The sequence below is a fragment of the Setaria viridis genome, chromosome 6 (assembly GCF_005286985.2).
Source record: "Setaria viridis chromosome 6, Setaria_viridis_v4.0, whole genome shotgun sequence".
NCBI classification, from domain to species: domain Eukaryota; kingdom Viridiplantae; phylum Streptophyta; class Magnoliopsida; order Poales; family Poaceae; genus Setaria; species Setaria viridis.
In genome coordinates this window covers 26,290,321-26,310,341 of record NC_048268.2, presented here as the reverse complement: position 1 = coordinate 26,310,341, position 20,021 = coordinate 26,290,321, and the positions used below count along the sequence as shown (strand labels likewise).

Genomic DNA, 20,021 nt, shown 5'->3' with positions numbered 1-20,021 from the left:
TTTCAAGTCCAACTTCTCTATGGCTTTCTTCAAATCATCAAGAAGCTCTCTTGACATTGAACACTTCAATGCAATGGTTGTAGCTTTTCGAGAGATAAATGCAGCACGTGCTTTCAAATCTTCCTCCTCACTTCCTTATTTGTTGATATAAAATCCCCTTTTCGCATATTTTGTCCATCTGTTTAGAATATATTCCGATGGCAAACTATACACTCCATTTATATTGAAGACTCTAAGGGCATGCTTGCACAATACACCTATATGACATGGATACCATTTTCAGCAAATTGTATAAAAAAATTATATTACAAATTGAAATGCATATATATACCTATGGCTTCAAACTTTCTACAAGAACATGTAATGGTAGAATCTGCACTGTTGAACACTATTGTTGCTCCATGATCGGATTGCATGTATGTGACAAAGAATGTCAAGTTGGTCCCTTCAGTTTGTAGTAATTTATGAGACAATGATAATTGTTTTTTAAATTCATCCTCAAACTTAGAATCCATCCTTCTTGTGTATGATTCTGCTGCAGTCTTCAGCATAGGTAAATCTGGGGTGTAAGTAACCGCGTCTTTTTGGTGTGAATTAAAGTCTTCATCCAACTCATTTTCATGAAGACTAACTAAAACCTTTTCACATTCTACAAGGAGTTCGAAAAAACTGAGTTTCCTACGAAAGCTTTTCTTAAATACATTGTTCATGCCTTCACTCCTTGAGTCGAGGTCATATCCGCTGTAAAAGCATCACGGTACACAGCTGCCCACTTTACCCTCAAATCATATAGGTTTCTCATCCAAAGGTTATCCTCTAGGTTATATTTATATAACAACTCATTCCACTTCTCGATGAAGTAAGCCTTCGATCTATCTTCATACACGCATCTCTTAAAATCAGGTAGAAACTTATTATCTGACTCGTGAATTACATGCCCGAGATGTTTAGCAGCATTTTAGTAAATGTACTACAAACAAAGGCGATGACTTGCATTGTATTTGAGAATACATAAGCAATTGCTCCAGCCATGGTTATGTCTTGATCAGTAAAAATTGTCCTTGGATGCTTGCCTGACATTGTTGTTAGGAAGGTTCAAAGAGCCAAACAAATGATTCAATAGATTCATTAAATATCAATGCAGCCCCAAAGATTATCATCTACTTGTGATGGTTTGTTCCAAGGATCGGAGCAAAAGGCATCGCAAACTTATTAGTCTGAGACGTAGTGTCAAATGACACAGCATCACCAAAGCATTTGTAGTCCATAATAGACTGACCATCTGCCTAGAAAAAATTTGCTATCCGACTATCTTTCTTATCTACCTGAACGGCATAAAAAAATGTAGGATCCTGTAACTACTTGTTTCTCAGGTATTCTACCAGTGTCTGTGCATCATTGGCTTCTAAGTACTTTCTGCGCTCGCATCTAATCTCATTATTGTAATCCATTTTTGCGAATAGCACTTTGTTGGATCCTCCGTAAAACTGCTTCATGAACTCATACACCTGGGCTAGCTTCATCCCGGCTTCTCGTATCTGGCCAATTAGCATCCTGTCTGCTTCAGTGACACATCGTTGGGATCTTAGTTTGTGCGACTTATCTGGACTAGTAAGATAATGATTATGTTCATTTACAATCTTTTGCACTGTCCAAATCCCCTCTCTGCTGACACTAAACTGAACACAAGTATCGCAACCCATTCTTGTAGTGTCTTTTGATGACTCGGTTTGCTGATGTCCTTGGCTACTGCAAACTATATATTTCTAAGATATACTACCATTTACTCGACGCTTTGTATTGCTCTTTCTAAAACTGAACCCAACCTTACCGGCATAGGTGTTATACATCTCAAAGGCTTCTTCCTCTGATTCAAAACTCATTCCAACTTCAGGAGTGATCCCAACTTTATTTGCCACATGTTTTAAAATGAGATGATGATTAATTATTCAAGCATATTATGCATGATTGTACCAAAATAGATGAGTAACATGCGATGTTTCTACATTATCGTATAAATGAACATGTGATGACCCTACCTGTGATGGCTGCTCTCTGTCAACTCCATGACCACTGTCAGCGATTACATCATCCTCATGCTCATCTGAGGTTGCCTGCTGTGAGCATGTATCATGTGCTAGGGCATAGGGGGGAGCAACCACGGATGACTCCTCTTGACCCCCTCCTCCTAGCATGGAAGATGGGGTGTCGCCGGACTTCATGATGGGGAATGCCCTCATCTGCGTGTTCGTCTTCCTCTTCTCCGGCTACTTCATCCCCAAGGACAGCATCCCGAGGTACTGGGCGTTCATGTACTACGCGTCCATGTACAGGTACCCGCTGGACCTGCTGCTCATCAACGAGTACGAGGGCAGCGCGGTGGGCAAGTGCGTCGCCTGGGTAGGAGGAAATCATGGTGGCGGCGGGGGTAGATGGAGGAGGCAGCGGCTCGCAGATATGCGAGGGCTGTTGTATGCACTGTATGACCGGATGGGGTGTCGTGTGGTGAGGCTGCCGAAAACCCTCGCTCTATTCTACTGCCGACCCGACTCTCCGAGTCCTGGAGCCGAGACACGTCCTCGCACGGCACAGGAGCCGAGCGCTGCAGCACCCTCCGACTCTTCGAGTCAGTCGTGTGCGTCGGATGCAAGGGGCGCACACACGTCGTTCATTCAGGGACGGTATGCACGGATACGTTTTGCATACCATCTCCACCCAATTTTCTTCCTTTTTGGGGAGATGTAGACCGACTTCAGCATCTAATTAATTACTAAAACTTGGATCACCCGATAAAATTTGATCGATGCCGTCTGTCTCGCTTTCGCATACTCGCTAATGCCTCTGTCGCCTAATCAGGATTCAGGAGCTGAGACCACGCGTTCCACGTGAACAAAGAAGGCTCAGGGGGCGTTTTCTTCCACTGACTTATTTTTAGCACGTGTCACATCGAATGTTTAGAGACTAATTAGGAGTATTAAACGTAGACTATTTACAAAACCCATTACATAAGACGAATCTAAACGGCGAGACGAATCTATTAAGCCTAATTACGCCTAATTAATCCATCATTAGCAAATGTTTACTGTAGCAACACATTGTCAAATCATGGACTAATTAGGCTTAATAGATTCGTCTCGCTGTTTAGATTCGTCTTATGTAATGGGTTTTGTAAATAGTCTACGTTTAATACTCCTAATTAGTATCTAAACATTCGATGTGACGGGTGCTAAAAATAAGTCAGTGGAAGAAAACGGGACCTCAGCCTCCGCGGCAACTAGAATATCTTATTGACTGTACTAAAGAGGACGGTGCTTACGCTGCCCTGATTAAGCTTTGAGCCGTCGACTCACTCCAGCACAAGCATTCCAAACGAGTTCGAAGACATCTTTTCCAGCCTGAAGCTTGGCACGCTCAATTTGATGGTATTAATTTGTTGATCGGTTTAATCGCAAATTCGCAATCCGGAGATCCTGATAATCCGTGCAGGAACAGACAGGGTGGTAGCAGTTCGTGGCGACGGGCCAACAGCCACCAAGCTCAATCAATGCCATCGCCAGGCTGGAGCTGACATCTCAGCGTCGGCCGCTGCTTGTCTACGTGCTCAAGTCCTCGTCACCTGGGGTATTTAGCCCTTGTTTACTTCCCACAAAACTTCCAACTTTGACACTATGCAAAAAGAAGATTCCCCATCACATCAAACTTGCGGTACATGCATGGAGTACTAAATGTAGATGAAATCAAAAACTAATTGCACAGTTTTGTTGTACTTTGCGAGACGAATCTTTTGAGCCTAATTAGTCAATATTTGGACAATAATTCACAAATACAAACGAAACGCTACAGTGTCGTAAAGTGCCAATTTGGCACCTCCCAACTTCCCAAGTAAACAAGGGCTTACTTACCCCAAACTCCCAACTTTGACACTATGTAAAAAGAAGATTCTCCATCACATCAAACTTACGGTACATGCATGGAGTACTAAATGTAGACGAAATCAAAAACTAATTGCACAGTTTGTTGCACTTTGCGAGACGAATCTTTTAAGCCTAATTAGTCAATATTTGGATAATAATTCACAAATACAAACGAAACGCTACGGTGTGCTATAGTGATACAACAGTGATTTTGGACGCTCAAAATCGGTCAACTAACAAGGCCTGCTCGCTCCGTCGCCTCGCGGCCGAGGGTCAAAATCCCCAACTGGAACAGAGCATCCCCGAGGAGCGAGGACCACACGCCTGCCCCCGCCGCTCGCCGCCTGCTCCCTCTCCTTCCCTCCCCTCCCCTCCTCCCATTTCAAGCACGCGGCTCCGATCCCCGGAGCCAGGCGGGGGGACGGCCGGCCCCGCTAGTCGCCTCGCGCGGGGCCGTGGAGGAGGACCGGAGGAGATGGCGAGGGACTCGGACGCGGCGGCGCGGCGGCGCTGGACGCTGGTGCTGGTGAACCTGGCGTCGGTGCTGGAGAAGGCGGACGAGGTGCTGCTCCCGGCCGTGTACAAGGAGGTGGGCGCGGCGCTGGGCGCCTCCCCGACGGCGCTGGGTTCCCTCACCCTCTGCCGCGCGCTCGTCCAGACCGCCTGCTACCCGCTCGCCGCCTACGCCTCCGCCCGCCACGACAGGGCGCGCGTCGTCGCCGTCGGGGCCTTCCTCTGGGCCGCCGCCACCTTCCTCGTCGCCGTCTCCGGCACCTTCCTCCAGGTCCGTCGGCCCATTCCTCCCCTTTTTCTGTTCCCCCACTCCTCCTGCCCTCCTCCTCCTGTCGCTGACATTGAGGGCCCACTGCTAGACGTTTTTTATCCAGTTTTGCACGGCACGCTGCCACCTACCGCCAAACGTAGCGGTTATCCGAATATTCCACATTTTAAATTTGCAAAATCAAAATAGATACTAGCTGTAGACTTGTAAGTACAAGTAGACAGATATTTCTGGGTGTCACTGGCCTGTGGCCCCCACCAGATGCTATGGCCCAGCCCCAGTGAGAGCAGGTGCTTCCCGAGAAGAGTTTCTGACTTGCCGACGTGTGCTGCGTTGCGCGCTTGGTTTGGCCACAGATGGCCATCTCGCGGGGCCTCAACGGCATCGGCCTCGCGCTGGTCATCCCGGCGATCAACTCCCTCGTCGCCGACTACACCGACGACCACACGCGGGGCGCCGCCTTCGGGTGGCTCCAGATGACCTGCAACCTGGGCTCCATCCTGGGGGGCTCCTTCGGCGTGCTGCTCGCGCCCGTCGCCTTCCTCGGCGTCCCCGGGTGGCGGCTCGCCTTCCACGCCGTGGCGGCCGTCAGCGTCGCGGTGGGCGCGCTCATGTGGCTCTTCGCCGCCGACCCGCGCGGCAAGTCGTCCAAGGCCGCCGCCACCTCGGCCACAGACGAAGCCAAGGAGCTGCTCCGGGAAGCCAGGCGCGTCCTCGGCGTGCCCACGTTCCAGATCATCGTCGCGCAGGGGATCGCGGGCTCCATTCCCTGGTCCGCGCTCAACTTCTCCGCCATGTGGCTGGAGCTCGTGGGATTCACGCACTGGGAGACCAGCGTAATCACGGGGCTCTACCTCTTCGCCACGGCGCTCGGCGCGCTCTTCGGCGGCGTCGTTGGGGACCTCGTCGCCAGGAGGTTCCCCAACGCTGGTAGGATCGCGCTGGCGCAGATCAGCTCCGCGTCGGCGCTCCCGCTCGGCGCCATCCTGCTGCTCGCGCTGCCCAACGACCCGTCTACTGGCGTCGTGCACGCCGTCGTGTTCTTCATCATGGGGTTCGCCATCTCCTGGAACGCCTCGTCCACCAACAAGTACGATGCTCATCGAATCTTGCACTGCAAATATTCCACAACTCTGTATGTGTTCTTGTGTTTTATTGCTCATTGTTGATGTCCAATGCAGCCCCATTTTTGCGGAGATTGTGCCGGAGAAGGCGAGGACGACAGTCTACGCACTGGACAAGTGCTTCGAAGCCGTGTTCGCGTCGTTCGCACCTCCCATTGTTGGTGTTCTGGCAGAGCGGGTGTTTGGATACAAGCCGGTCTCTTCCGACACAAGCGTGAACACGGACAGGGAGAATGCTGCAGCACTGGCGAAGGCGGTTTACACGGAGATCGCGGTGCCCATGGCCATCTGCTGCCTGACCTACACCTTCCTCTACTGCACCTACCCGCGAGACAGGGAGCGTGCTCGGAAGGAGCTTCTGATGGCATCAGATGACCAGCTCGGTGAAGAAGCCAGTGACAGTGAGCCAAGTGCAGTTCGTACAAGGGAAGACGAAGAATCCTCTGTCAGTTCCTTAAATCAGAGGCTAATATCCAGAGGAGAGTAGCAGGCAAAAGGCAGGTGGGCAAGCGCTAGGCATCCAAATTTAAGGCTTTGCAACGTTTCCTAGATGATGTAATCCAGGTGTTCTTCAGTTTCAGATTCATCCAATGAATGGACTCTGCGTCTCTGTCTGGCCTCGTGGAAACCATTGTGACCAGGCCAGTTGCCATGGAATGAAATGTACTCTGTAGATGCATCCGAACTCTATTGAAACATTGTTGTACATAAAATCCAACATGAGAAATGCAACTCTGTAGGAAAAGGAATTCATAAAACACTCATAAAACAGTGATTCGGAATGTCATGTGAAGTTTTTGAAAGAGGAATAAAATGAACACTATTCTGCTTTTTTTTTCCAATTAGTTATTTTTGAAGCGAACCCAAAAGAGTACAAAATAATCTGTAGATAAGAAATAACAGATTAGTGGTGCTAACTGTACCATCTTTTACTAGATCATGGTGCACAAAATGTTGTGTAGACCTGTGCAACTCTACTCGTTTAGGCCTTGTTTAGTTCACCCCAAATTCCCAACTTTGGCACTATGCAAAAAGAAGATTTCCCATCACATCAAACTTGCGGTACATGCATGAAGTACTAAATGTAGACGAAATTAAAAACTAATTGCATAGTTTTGTTGTACTTTGCGAGACGAATCTTTTGAGCCTAATTAGTCAATGTTTGGACAATAATTCACAAATACGAACGAAACGCTACAGTGTGCTACAGTACTAGCACAGTAATTTTGGCACTCCAAAATTGAGCAACTAAACAGGGCCTGGTTTCTATATATAGACTCTGTACCGTGTGCAAGTGCAACGTTGCTGTCGGCATTGTGTCAGCTAGTTTGACCCCAACATCATCTGAAGCCATACCCGCTGACGCCATCGTCACATCGGCCTGCTCCTCTGGTCGCTGCGCATGCGCATGCATCAGTCACTGATGAAGTCTGAACGAGTGAACCACCAAAGCACTGGGAAGCAACAGGCAAGCACCGATCCCTTCATCCACCGTAACACCAAAATTCTCCTTCAGAACACCATTCTCAGCTGCCTGAATTTCATCCGTGATAGCTCCTTACTTCGTGCGTTCTAGCGCTAGGAGAATGACCCATAACATTTTTCGAAAAAAAAAAACAAGAGCAAAATGTTGACAAGTGATACGAACTGTCACACACACACACACTTATTATGATTTATCATTGTGCATATACTTTATGGACAATGGTAAGCAGCCTAGCCCTGTGATCTTATGCGGCTTGGGTCACAAGCTAGGAGATGTTGACATCTCAGAACTGATGAGTCGTTTGACTTTCAAAGCAATGAAAAAGCATAGAACTGATAATGAAAGTTACACACAGAGGTCATACAAATTTCAGATTTCAACAATTTGAAGTTTGTAAATCCAATTTGGTGGTATGTTAAATGCTCTTTCCTTCTAAGAATCAAAGTGTCGTTACTTTCACCAGTAGAGAATTGGCTTTCGATGCGTCACCTTTTGTCCCGGTTTAAAGTTGGCCCGGGACAAAAGCGGGTGCGCCACGGTAGGCAAAGATGGAGGGGAGGGTTAGTCCCGGTTGGTAATTGCAACCGGGACTAAAGGCCCCCCTTTAGTCCCGATTGCAACGGCTAGTTCCGGGGCGTCGGTGGCGGCACCCTTTTGTCCCGGTTGGAGCTCCAACCGGGATAAAAGGGTGGACCTTTTGTTCCGGTTGAAGCCTCCACCTGGGATAAAAAGTTTAGTCCCGGTTGGAGCTTTTGTCCCTTTTGTCCCGGTTGGAGCCTCCAACCGGGACTAAACTTTGAACCGGGACAAAAGGTGTTCCTTTTTGTCTCAGTTGGAGTTTTTAACTGGGATAAAAACTCATCCCCATTACATACCAAGACAGAGGCCTTTCTTCCTCCTCCAGCCCAAGCCAGTCTAGCACATAGACAGAGAGCTGAGCTTCACCTACTCTCCGGTGGTTACGAAGCAAGGGAGGTGCTGCCCGAAATTTTTTCCCTCATTTTCGTGGGAATTTCACTCACCTACTCTCCGGTTGTGAAGGTTTGCTACTTCATCCTCGTGTTATGCTTTGATTTATGCTTTGGAGATGGAAAGATTAATTGCTAGAATGTGATGAAGTAGAAAATGGAGAGGTATTTTGAGCTAAATGTGAGGGAGATTGATATGTCATATATAGTATGTATTCTTGCAGTGGTTTAAGAATGATGCTACCTTGTCTAGACGGTTTATCTTATCAAATTCAATAAGGTTTTTCAAATCCATACTTGTTGAACTTGCATACCGTGTTCGTCTTTGCGAGGATGTTCTCCGCCGAGCAGCAACGTATGTCAAGAAGGAGGTTCAATTCTACGAGAAAGAGTGGACACGAACATCGTGACCGTGTCCCCTTTTCTGTAGAATCAAACCTCTTTCATGATAAAGTGCGGTGCCGCCCAGTTAAGGACATGCTCGCGAGATGATCATGGTCTTCAAGTTCAACAACTTATGCAGTGTTAAGGTAATAATTTTTGTACATAGATGGCTTCTGCTACAGGAGGAAGTGGCGATGGTGGGGGCGATCGTGGTTCCTCTTTCGGCAAGGGAAAAATCATAGTTGGCCCTCAGCATAAGCCGAAGAAAATGAGCGCGTTGGAAAAAGTAATGCTTTGTTATTTGCAGCAACGTTATGAAGAAGCGGTTGTCGTGGGTTAGGAACCTCCTTTTGGTGATTGTTATGCTCCACCTTCAGTCCCGGATGTTTCACGTCCACTTAGTACTACCTTTCAGGCGGCACAAATAAACCTAAGGATGAGGCTGGATCAGCGGAACTTTTGTCTTCACCGTCCAAGGATGCTTAAAGTCCTCCTAGATAATAACCATTGGATGGCTTGTTGTATTGTATCATGTTGTTTGGATTTTTAATTTAAATATGTGTATTTGGATCTTCATGTTGTTGTATTGTACCATGTTGTTTGGATCTTTAATCAATTTTCACGCGTAATCCATTGTCAAGTGTAATCCATTTTCATGCGTAATACGATGCAGATGGACCGGCAATGGATGTATAATGCAGACAGGCGGAGCAAGGTGTTTATTGATGGCTTGCATTATTTTCTCGAAGTGGCCAAAGCGAACAAGCTAGAGAATGGGTTCGTATGTTGTCCATGCTTCCAATGCAATAATAAGAAGGATTATTCAAAGGATTCCTGGGGGACTATTCACAGCCACTTGTTTAAATACGGTTTCATGCCTAACTATTTGGTTTGGACCAAGCACGGTGAACGAGGGGTCGTAATGGAAGATGGCGAGGAGGAGGAAGATGATACCATTCCGGACTGGGTTGCAGGCCAAGCTTTTGCAGGTACTACAATGGGCGAAGCTGATGAAGACGAGTTTGCAGAAAATGACCATACTGATGACCTTGGTCAGGTGATACGAGATGCACACAGAGATTGCGAAATTGAGAAGGAAGCAGCAAAGTTGCAGCGCATGATAGATGATCACCAAAAATTGTTGTACTCAGGTTGCCAGCAGGGCCATAAAAAACTAGGTACGACACTAGAATTTGTGCAATGGAAGACAAAAAATGGTATGTCCGATAAGGCATTTCAGGGGATGTTGAACATTGTCAAGAAGATTCTTCGTGAGAATAATGAATTACCGTCCATAACATATGAAGCTAAACAGATTATTTGCCCTCTCGGATTGGATGTCCAGAAGATACACGCATGCCCTAATGATTGTATCCTCTATCGGGGTGATGAATACGAGAAATTGGATGCTTGTCCCGTCTGCGAAGCACTGTGGTATAAGATCAGGCAAGATGATCCTGGTGATGTCGAGGGGCAGTCTCCCAAAAAGAGAGTTCCCGCGAAGGTGATGTGGTATTTCCCTATAATACCACGCTTGAAGCGCTTGTTCAGGAACAAGACGAATGCTAAGTTGATGTGATGGCACAAAGAAGAACATATGGAAGATGAGATGCTGAGACACCCCGCAGATGGGGCCTAGTGGAGATCAATTGATAGAGCATTCCCGGACTTTGAAAGTAAAGTAAGGAACATAAGGTTTGGTTTAAGTACTGATGGATTCAATCCATCCGGTGAGTTGAGTAGTGGCCATAGTACTTGGCTGTGACCCTATGTATGTCCAACCTTCCTCCTTGGCTGTGCATGAAGCGGAAGTTCATTATGATGCCGGCGCTTATCCAAGGCCCAAAACAACCCGGCAACGACATTGACGTGTACCTAAGACCATTGATTGATGACCTTTTACAGCTCTGAAAGGAAGAAGGTGTACGTGTGTGGGATGAGGATAGACAAGAGATCTTTGATCTACAAGCATTGTTGTTCGTAACCATCAATGATTGGCCTGCACTGAGTAACCTTTCGGTATAGACAAATAAGGTCGTCTATATGGGTCATCATCAATTTCTTCCTGCTCACCACCAGCTGAGAAAGAGCAGGATGCATTTCAAAGGGGCGCCAGACCATCGTAAAAAACCTGCACACCGTAATGGAAAGCGTGTCTTCGAGATGATGAAGGATGTAAATGTAGTCTTTGGAAAGGGTCTTGGTAGCCAACCTGTTCCGAACGACGATAACGGACATGCACCCATGTGGAAGAAAAAGTCAATATTTTGGGAGCTACCTTATTGGGAAATCCTAGAGGTTCGCAACGCAATAGACGTGATGCACCTGATGAAGAATCTTTGCGTGAACATGCTAGGCTTCATGGGTGTTTATGGGACCTCAAAAGATACATTGGAAGCACGACAGGACCTGAAAGCCATGAGGCAACGAGATGACCGACATCCGGAAAAGCGAGATAATGGACAACACTACTTAGGTCCTGCCAGTTACACTCTCAGCAGGGAAGAGAAGGATAGCATGTTTGAATGTTTGAATAGTATGAAGGTCCCGTCTGGGTACTCCTCGAATATAAAGGGAATAATAAATATGAAACAAAAGAAGTTTACAAATCTCAAGGCCCATGACTGCCACATGTTGATGACCCAGTTGCTTCCGGTTGCACTGAGGGTGTTCTACTAGAAAATGTCCGGTTGCCGCTCGTAAAGCTATGCGCGTTTCTCAATGCGATTTCGCAGAAGGCAATCGATCCGTCCAAGCTATCAAAGCTACAGAACGATGTGGTGCAATGTCTTGTCAGTTTTGAGCTGTTATTTCCACCATCCTTCTTCAATATTGTGACGCACTTACTAGTTCACATAGTAAAAGAGATTGGTATTCTCGGACCTGTATACCTGCACAATATGTGGCCTTTTGAGAGGTTCATGGCAGTCCTAAAAACTATATTCTTAATCGTGCCCGTCCAGAAGGAAGCATCGCCAAGGGATATGGAACAGAGGAGGTGATCGAGTTTTGTGTTGATTTTATTGATTCAATTGACTCGATTGGGGTTCGAACTTCACGCCACGAGGGGAGGCTCCGAGGAATGGGCACCCTTGGAAGGAAATTAAGTTTTAGCAATGATACTGATTTGTTCGACAAGGCACACTACACTGTTCTACAACAGTCATCCTTTGTATCTCCGTATATCGAGCAGCACAGGCAGATGGTAGTTTCCAAAAACCCGACCAAATCCGATGCTTGGCTTACCCGTCATCACATGGAAACTTTTCCCTCCTGGTTGCGCCAACAACTTATGGGTAACTCTGAGATTCACCCACAGCTTGCCTAGTTAGCTAGGGGACCTGCTAGCACAATCATCAAATTCCAAGGCTATGAGATAAATGTTTATACATTTTACACGAGAGCCCGGGACCAGAAAATTACGAACCAGAATAGTGGTGTCCGCATAGATGCCATGGACAGAAATAATAGCAAGGAGTTGTATTATGGTTTCATACATGAGATATGTGAACTCAAATACGGACTGTTGCACATCCCTCTATTTCTTTGCAATTGGGTGAAGCTAACTGCCGTAGCCAAAGATCAGTACGGAATGACAATAGTAGATCTGAGCAAGACTGGATACAGTGATGACCCATTCGTACTTGCCAATGATGTGCATCAGGTGTTCTATGTGAAGGACATGTGTAGCAAATCCAAAAGAAATCCAGAAGAGACATGGGAGCCAAAGTGCCACATAGTTCTTCCAGGTAAAAGAAAAATCGTGAGAGTCGAGGATAAAACAGACCAATCAGATCATTATGATCAGTGTGATGGCATGCCTCCATTCGCAGTTGAAGTTGATCCAAGCATCCTGCTATCCAAAGAAGAGGCTCCATACTTACGCCGCGATCATGATCAAGGAACTTTCGTGAAGAAGAAATTTTACAACGTCGTATTGTAATGCGCTAAATTTACATGACCTTTGTGTAGTACTTGATACAATTTTTAATTTACCCTATGTATGATTTCATGTGTTCTTAAATTTGTTAGGTGAAGATTTATTAGATAAACATGAACTATGTTAACCACATACATACATGGATTTTTTTGCGCTCATTTAATTGAATAATTTTTTATCACAGCGATGCAGTAAAATAAATATTTTAGAGGCTAAATGAACTGGTATAGAATTAATGACTAAATCACACTTATTGTCAATATACTCGCTAATTAAATATATTTTTGCATGTACAAAATATGTGAAGGTTTCTGTTTTTCATCCTGAAATGCAGTGAAAACATAAATAAAATCCATTTCCAAAAAACAGGCGGGAGTAGAAAAATGAGAAAAGGACCTTTTGTCCCGGGTGCCAACAGCAACCGGGACAAAAGGCCCCCCTTTTATCCTGGTTGCAAACTGCAACCAGGATAAAAGGGTAGTTTTCGACTCCCGCCGGGACGTACCCTTCTATCCCGGTTGCAGTTGGCAACCGGGATAAAAGGGGGCCCTTTTATCCCGGTTGGTGGTGGCACCCGGAATAAAAGGGTAGGCTCCTAACCCCACCTGGTGGACGCACCCTTTTGTCCCGGGTACCTTTTATCCCGGTTGGTAATGGGACCCGGGACAAAATTTACTTTAGTCCCGGGTGCCATTACGAACCGGGATAAAGGGGGGGGTTAAAAGGCACTGTAGCCTCTTCTACCCCCCCACGCCAGTTACACTTAGCCAAAATTTTGCCAAGATCCCGCGCCCTGCTTCGTCGCCGCCCGTCTGCCTCCCTCGCCGGCCGCCGCCGTCGTCATCCCCCATTGCCCCGGCCATCGTCGTCCCACCGCCCGACCGCCTCGCTTGCGCCCGGACAGCCTCTTCCTCCATCGCCCCGGCCCGCCTCGATCCTCCTCCGTCGCGCCTGGCCCCTCGACCTCGTCGCCGTCGGCCGCCTCCATCGCGGGGCCTCGTCACCGCCCCCGTCCTCGTCGCCGCCTCCGCCCTCGTCGCCGCCTCTGTCGCACGCGCCGCCTTGTCGCCGGCCGCCTTCGCCCGGCGTTTGCTTCGCTCCGTCCTCGCCTTCGCCATCCCGCCGCCCCGGCCACCGTCGATCGCGCGAGGTCTGCCAACACTGGCGCCGGGAGTACCGCTCTTGCTGACGCAAGCCCACCGGCTTGCGTCCGCAAGGGCCTTTTTTTTAGTTAGAAAATAAGTAGAAATGAGTAGTAATTAGTTAGAAAATCAATAGATATTTGTATATGTGTTAGAAAATCAAATTAGTGGAAATTAGTAGTAATTAGGTTAGTCGCTCCGCCTAGGTTACAAATTAATCGTGTTTCGTCGTGGTTCAATCCTTCGCATAGGAGACGGTGGCTAATTCCAAAGACGTCCGTCCTCGCCTCCGCCTAGGTTAGAAATTAATCGTTGCCGCGGCCACCTCCCTCCGTCCCCGCCTCCGTCGTCCCGCTGCCCCGGCCGCCGCTGTCCCAACCTAGGCACCGTCGACCGCGCGAGGTCCGCCGGCACATGCGCCGGGAACTTAGTTATAAAATCAATAGATATTTGTATATTAGTTAGAAAATCAAATTAGTAGGAATTAGTAGTAATTAGTAGTAATTTGCTAGAAATTCCAATAAATATGTATAAATTAGTAGAAATTTGGTAGAAATTCGTACAAAGTACTACTAATTTGTTGAAATTTGTATAAACATTCTGGACTTTGTGGGATTCATGTTATTTTATGTTTTCATGTATATACCCTTATGTACATATAACTAAGGCGATTTCTATGACTGTCATGTATGATTTCATGTATGTTTCAATCAATAGTTGAAATGGCAGACGACGAGACCGCAAGGTATCTCATGGAGCAGATAATCGCTGGTGATGGTAGTGGCGACAACCTTCCACTATCGTACACCGATGAAGAGGGCACCCAGGCGGACATGTTCCTCAACATGTCCGCCGATGGGAATGAAGAGTATGAGCCCCAGCAACACCTTGCCGTGGCAGAAGGTTCCAGCAAGGTATATATAACGAATCTTGTATTGTTTCACGCCACCGTTACTACTACGTACTAATTAACAAATCTTCAACTGTTAGCCCTCTCGATCGACGCAAGGGCAGAAGACCCGAGATCGTACAAAGGTGATGGAAGGGAGGCTTGTCATCACGGAAGTGATAGAAGAGGGCAGGCCGGTTGCTCCCAAGAAAGTAGCAAAGAAGTACATGAGTCAGATCAGGGCAATCGTCCGGGACAATGTGCCTATCAGCATCAGAGAATGGAAGGGCAGAAGCACTAATCCGTACGCCTCCCGGAGACAGAAAAGAATATGCTGTGGGAAGACGTCAAGAGACATTTCACATTCCCCGAAGGATATATTGAAAAGGATGTGAAAGCGTGGACGCTGAAGAAGATGGCTACACAATTCCAGACATTCAAGAAAGATGCTGGATGCCCACTACATTAAGAAGGGCCGAACTCCAGACTTCAACGCGTGGCCAAAGTTGAGGGAGCACTGGAAGGCATTTGTTGAATATAAGAGGAGTGAAGACGGTGTGAAAAAGATCCTGACCAACACTACAAATGCTAGTCAAAAGGGCTACCATCATCATCTGGGATGAGGTGGTTATTGCACAGCAATTCCCAAATTGAGGAAGATGGAACAAGATATGATCGAACGGGGAATCGTACCTGCAACTATTGAATGGCCCGAACGATCAAAAAATTGATATTACGCTCATGGAGGCTCCCTGAGCCAAGAGGATGGGACGTTGATTTTCAATGACACAATATGTGAGAAGGCCGAACGTCTTATGAAGAACATTAAAGATTCTAAGGCTGGGAGGTTGAAGGTGGACTGAGAGAATGATGAGCTCACATTGGCCCTCAGTAATCCCGAGCACCCAGGATGTTGCCGAGGGTTCGGGGTCAGTCCGTGGAAGTTTGCTTTCCGAGGTGACAGCGCATCGTACAAAAGCCGCAAGCGAAGAAAGGAACAAATCGAGGAGAGCTGGCAGCAGATGCTAGAATCCAAAGTGCAGGCACAAGAACAAAGAATGTTGGAGGAAATCAATCGTCGAGTGGCCCACGCAGTTGCGGAGTTGGCCCAATCTGGAGCATTGCCGAATCCAAACTACGCCAGCCCTTCTCAACGCCTCTTGAGCAGTTGTGCTTCTACAGGGGTCCCCGATGCGCAGACGCCCAGGTTACCCGTGGAGGAGCAACGGTTCCCCGTGGATGCCATCACGCAACGCACCACATGTGAGCTGTATGCACCGGTCGGCAACCTTACTATTAAGGTATACTTATACATAATATTTATGCAATCTTGTCAATTGATCCACGCCTTGTGATCAGAGTTTAATAACTTGTTTACTTCTGCTATATGTACAGGTAGTGTACGGGAGTGCGTTAGCAACCCTGGCGGGGCAGAGCAGTCATGGCATGGAGATTCCACCTGGCTACGCTAGCGTCCGCGTATAACAAATTGTTGATAGCCAATATGTAGGCCTAAAGCTCAACCTCCCGGGAGGCGACGGGGAAAAGACACTGGCAGATGCGCTTCATGGGATCATTCTATGACAAAAATGCTACATCATTATTCCCGACACGGAGCCATCTCCTCAGAGCTCAAGACCGCTCCCCGTAGATCCTCAGCAGTGACCTTCTTTTCATAGCTCGAGACCGTCATCTCCTGCACAACCTGCTCCAGGACCATCCCTTCCTTCTATATCAAGGTCTCCATCTCCACCACATCCTGGTGGTGGGAGCGACGACGACAATAACAACACCCCTCCCCGATCATCATCGCCAGCACCAAGAGCTGCCCCCATGAAGGAACCTGCAGCACCTCTAAAGAAGTCACGAGCACCGCCTCCCAAGCAAAGACAGAGAAAGAAGAAAACAAAGGAGCCTGAAGTGACTTGTAAGGAATCCTGGAAGGCAATGACTCATGCGGAACAGTGGGCAGAAATCCAACGAGAGGCTAGTGAGTGGTTCAAGAAACAAGCCGAAGAAAAAAAAGCAAGGGAGATGGAGCCACCGCCAGTAAATCGAAGAGATTTAAACTTTTTTATCAGGATGGAAGAAGGAGCCAAGAAAAGGATACCACTCTTATCAAACTATGAACGTGCTTTAGTAAAGGCAGATGAAAAGGACAAAAGGAAAGGAAAGTCATCTTCCAGTGGTGTTGTCCCCGACCTCAGCCATTTATCAAAAAAAGACGCTCAAAGGGTAGCAGCAATGCCCTTGGATCAACAAGCAGAAGTATTGAAATTCATGCAAGAAACAGGTCTGGGACTTGATGAATGCTTAGGGCAAGTTGAGACGCCAACTGCACCGCCCCCTGAGCCGAGATGGCCTTATGAGCTAGGCAAACCTCTTGTAAGGCCCAATCTGGTACGGAAGCTATCAACAAAGATGTACGCATTCCATCAATGGTACATGATGGCATCCACAGACTCGAGGGAGATGCTCGACCTGAAGGTAAAACCGATAGATTTTTACGACGAAGGCGAGAAAGTGCTGTGGCTAGACTTCAAGGATATATACGAAGTGTACCTTCATGATGCCCTGTCCGTTTATCTCTACATGTAAATTTTGACGTGCGTCAGCGTACTAACTTCGTCTTCCATTTTATGTAGGATGCTAATTCAGACGTGCCGACGAGAGGCGTACCTACATATAGGCTTCATGGATCCATATGTAGTTAACCAACAACAGATACAATTAGCGCCGGAAAAAACCTTGGTGGAAGTATACAATTTCCTAGACAAACAAACATTCAAGGATTTCGTACTACTTCCATACAACTTCAAGTAAGTGTGTGTATACTGTCTACTTTTGATGTCTTTTTCCTTATCTGTACATGTTAGTTAGCTCTAATATGCATGAACATTTTACGTACGCAGGTTCCACTGTATCCTTATTATAATTGAGCCTGAAAGAAGCCACGCCACTGTCTTCGATTCATTGAGGAAAGATCCGGTGGAGTACCAAGACATGCAAGACATGCTAGGCTTGTAATAATTCTGGACCTTTATCTCTATACAAAAGTTTGTTTTGTAAATTTTATCCCAGTTACACTATATCATTCATTATTCTAATCCGCAACGCATGGAAACAATTCATAAGGACACACAAAGGTCCATTCAAAGAAAAACTTACATGGAACACAGACTTCCCGGTACGTATGAAGTCTACACATTTATTACATTGTATAACACAAATATTTCATAACTTATTTTTTTCCGCACTGAAGTGCTTAAGACAGGAACCCGGGAATAATCTATGTGGCTACTACATCTGTGAGCACATGCACAGTTTTATGGGACCCAAGGGACTAAAGATGACGCGGCACAACTTTAAAGTACGTAAAATAAAACTATTACTAGTTAATTATTTTCTAGCTCGTTATATTTATTTGTTCGTGTAACATTCACAAATTTTTCAAATTATAGATGTTAAATATTCAACAAGGACTCTTGAAGGAAGAAAGAGTAGCGGCAATATGTGAAGGTCTCATTGGATTCCTAATGGACGAGGTGGTAAATCCAAAAGGAGAATTTTATTACGATGGACGACAATTAGACACTCCGATCAGCAACACCTTGACGGGAAGATTGTAGATATATACTTTGATTTATTTGTATATATAATACGCGCTAATTATGATCGATTTGTACTAGTTGAATTGTGTATATGAATTGTGTATATATATAGTAATTGTATAATTACAAATTTCATTCGTTTAAATACTAGTTGATTTCATTCTATAAAAAATCTCAACTACTAAAGGTTAACAAAAGGGCCGCGGTACTACGTACATGATGCATGCATGAAAATTTCAGGCGCCAGGCAGGGTGCCATGCAGGGCGCTATTTAGTCCCGGTTGGAAAATCCAATCAGGACTAAAGGGTAACTCTTTACTCCCGGCTGCTTTTACCAACCGGGAGTAAAGGGCCTATCCCGCGCCTGGCGTGGCAGGCTCTTTAGTCCCGGTTGGTGACACCAACCGGGACTAAAGGGTGACCTTTACTCCCGGTTGAAAGACCCGGGACTAAAGACCCCCCCCCTTTTGTCTCGGTTGGTTTATCCCGGATGGATTTTCGGGAGATATGCACCCTACCAACCGGGACTAAAGGCCAATTCTCTACTGGTGTTTGTATTCAATATGGTGTCTCCAGGACCACTGTAAGGAATCGGTGCTCGTAGCCTAAGAAGGAAAGAGGGTGAATTAGGCAACTTAAAACCTTAATTTATGGCTTCCACTACTTTTGCATCAAACTTAAGATAGATCATGCTATCAAGATGTGCAACTATGGTTGATCTAGTATGAAACCCTCATCCTAAAATAAGTTTTGCAACCTAGAGCCAATCCTAGCAAGATACTACACTAAGAATGTAAAGGCATGCAAGTTGCAAGAATGTAATCTGGAAACGTAAGAGAAGGGGATGATGGGAAGCAAACTCTTGACACGATGATTTATCCCGTGTATCTGTAGGCACTAAGCCACTACTAGTCCATGTTGTTAAAGTACTCACATAAGAGTATTGCTTCCCGATCACCAAGTCTCTTCTGGGACACTCCTTGGCTTGCCACAAAGGCTTGGCCACTAAGGCTCACGCCAAGTTCCCCGGTCATCTTAATGACGTCTCCACTAAGGAGCTTCTCCACGAAGGAAGGGGGTCTCCATGTCCCCAGCACACGATCTTCGACGCCGCTCCACACCAAGCCGGAGGGTCAAAGATTTGTCGGCGAGCCACCAAGGCTCCAAGGCGCCGGCACACCTTGTATAACTATAGTTCAGTACTAGAACCGATCACAAGGTAGGCACACCTTGCCCTCTCTCTTTCTCTAGGCCTATCCTAGTACTAATCACTTTCCTAAGCTTGTGCTAAGCCTTTGATAAATCACTTATGCACTTTTGGTGGCTTGAATGTGTTCTTGACGAGTCTTGATCTCCAATGGATCCCTGCACACTCCAGCAACTTCAAAGGGGCGAGTGGAGGGGGTTATAAATAGACCAAGGCATCAAAGAGCCGTTGCTATAATGGCTAGTTAAAGTATACCATCGGATGTTCCGATGACCTATTTTGGCATGCATCGTAACATCCGGTGTAACTAGCCGTTGGCCTCCCCACACCCAAGTTCTTCACTGACACATCCAAAATTCATCCGATGCTTCATCTGACATTTGATTCGATGCACTGTTGGAATATCCGGTGCTGAAGGATTTTTGCCAAAACCTCTCTAGAAGTTTTTGAGGTAAATATGTTTCATCCGCACTTTCCCTTAGCCTACCATCGCATCATTCGGTGTTATAGGATTTTTTGTGTCTTCAATTCCTTCATCCCAGAATTCATCCAATGCTACTAGAAATCCTACCATT

At 46.5% G+C, this 20,021-nt stretch overlaps 1 protein-coding gene across 1 annotated transcript; it reads left to right on the top strand.

The window, feature by feature from the left end:
• The first annotated feature begins 4,154 nt into the window (after window positions 1-4,154).
• Window positions 4,155-6,498, top strand: LOC117862045 (uncharacterized). The gene is made up of 3 exons (XM_034745550.2): window positions 4,155-4,698; window positions 5,052-5,785; window positions 5,877-6,498. Exons 1-3 carry the CDS (start codon window positions 4,390-4,392, stop codon window positions 6,304-6,306), a joined length of 1,473 nt encoding a protein of 490 aa, XP_034601441.1. The 5' UTR covers window positions 4,155-4,389; the 3' UTR covers window positions 6,307-6,498.
• Window positions 6,499-20,021: the final 13,523 nt, after the last annotated feature.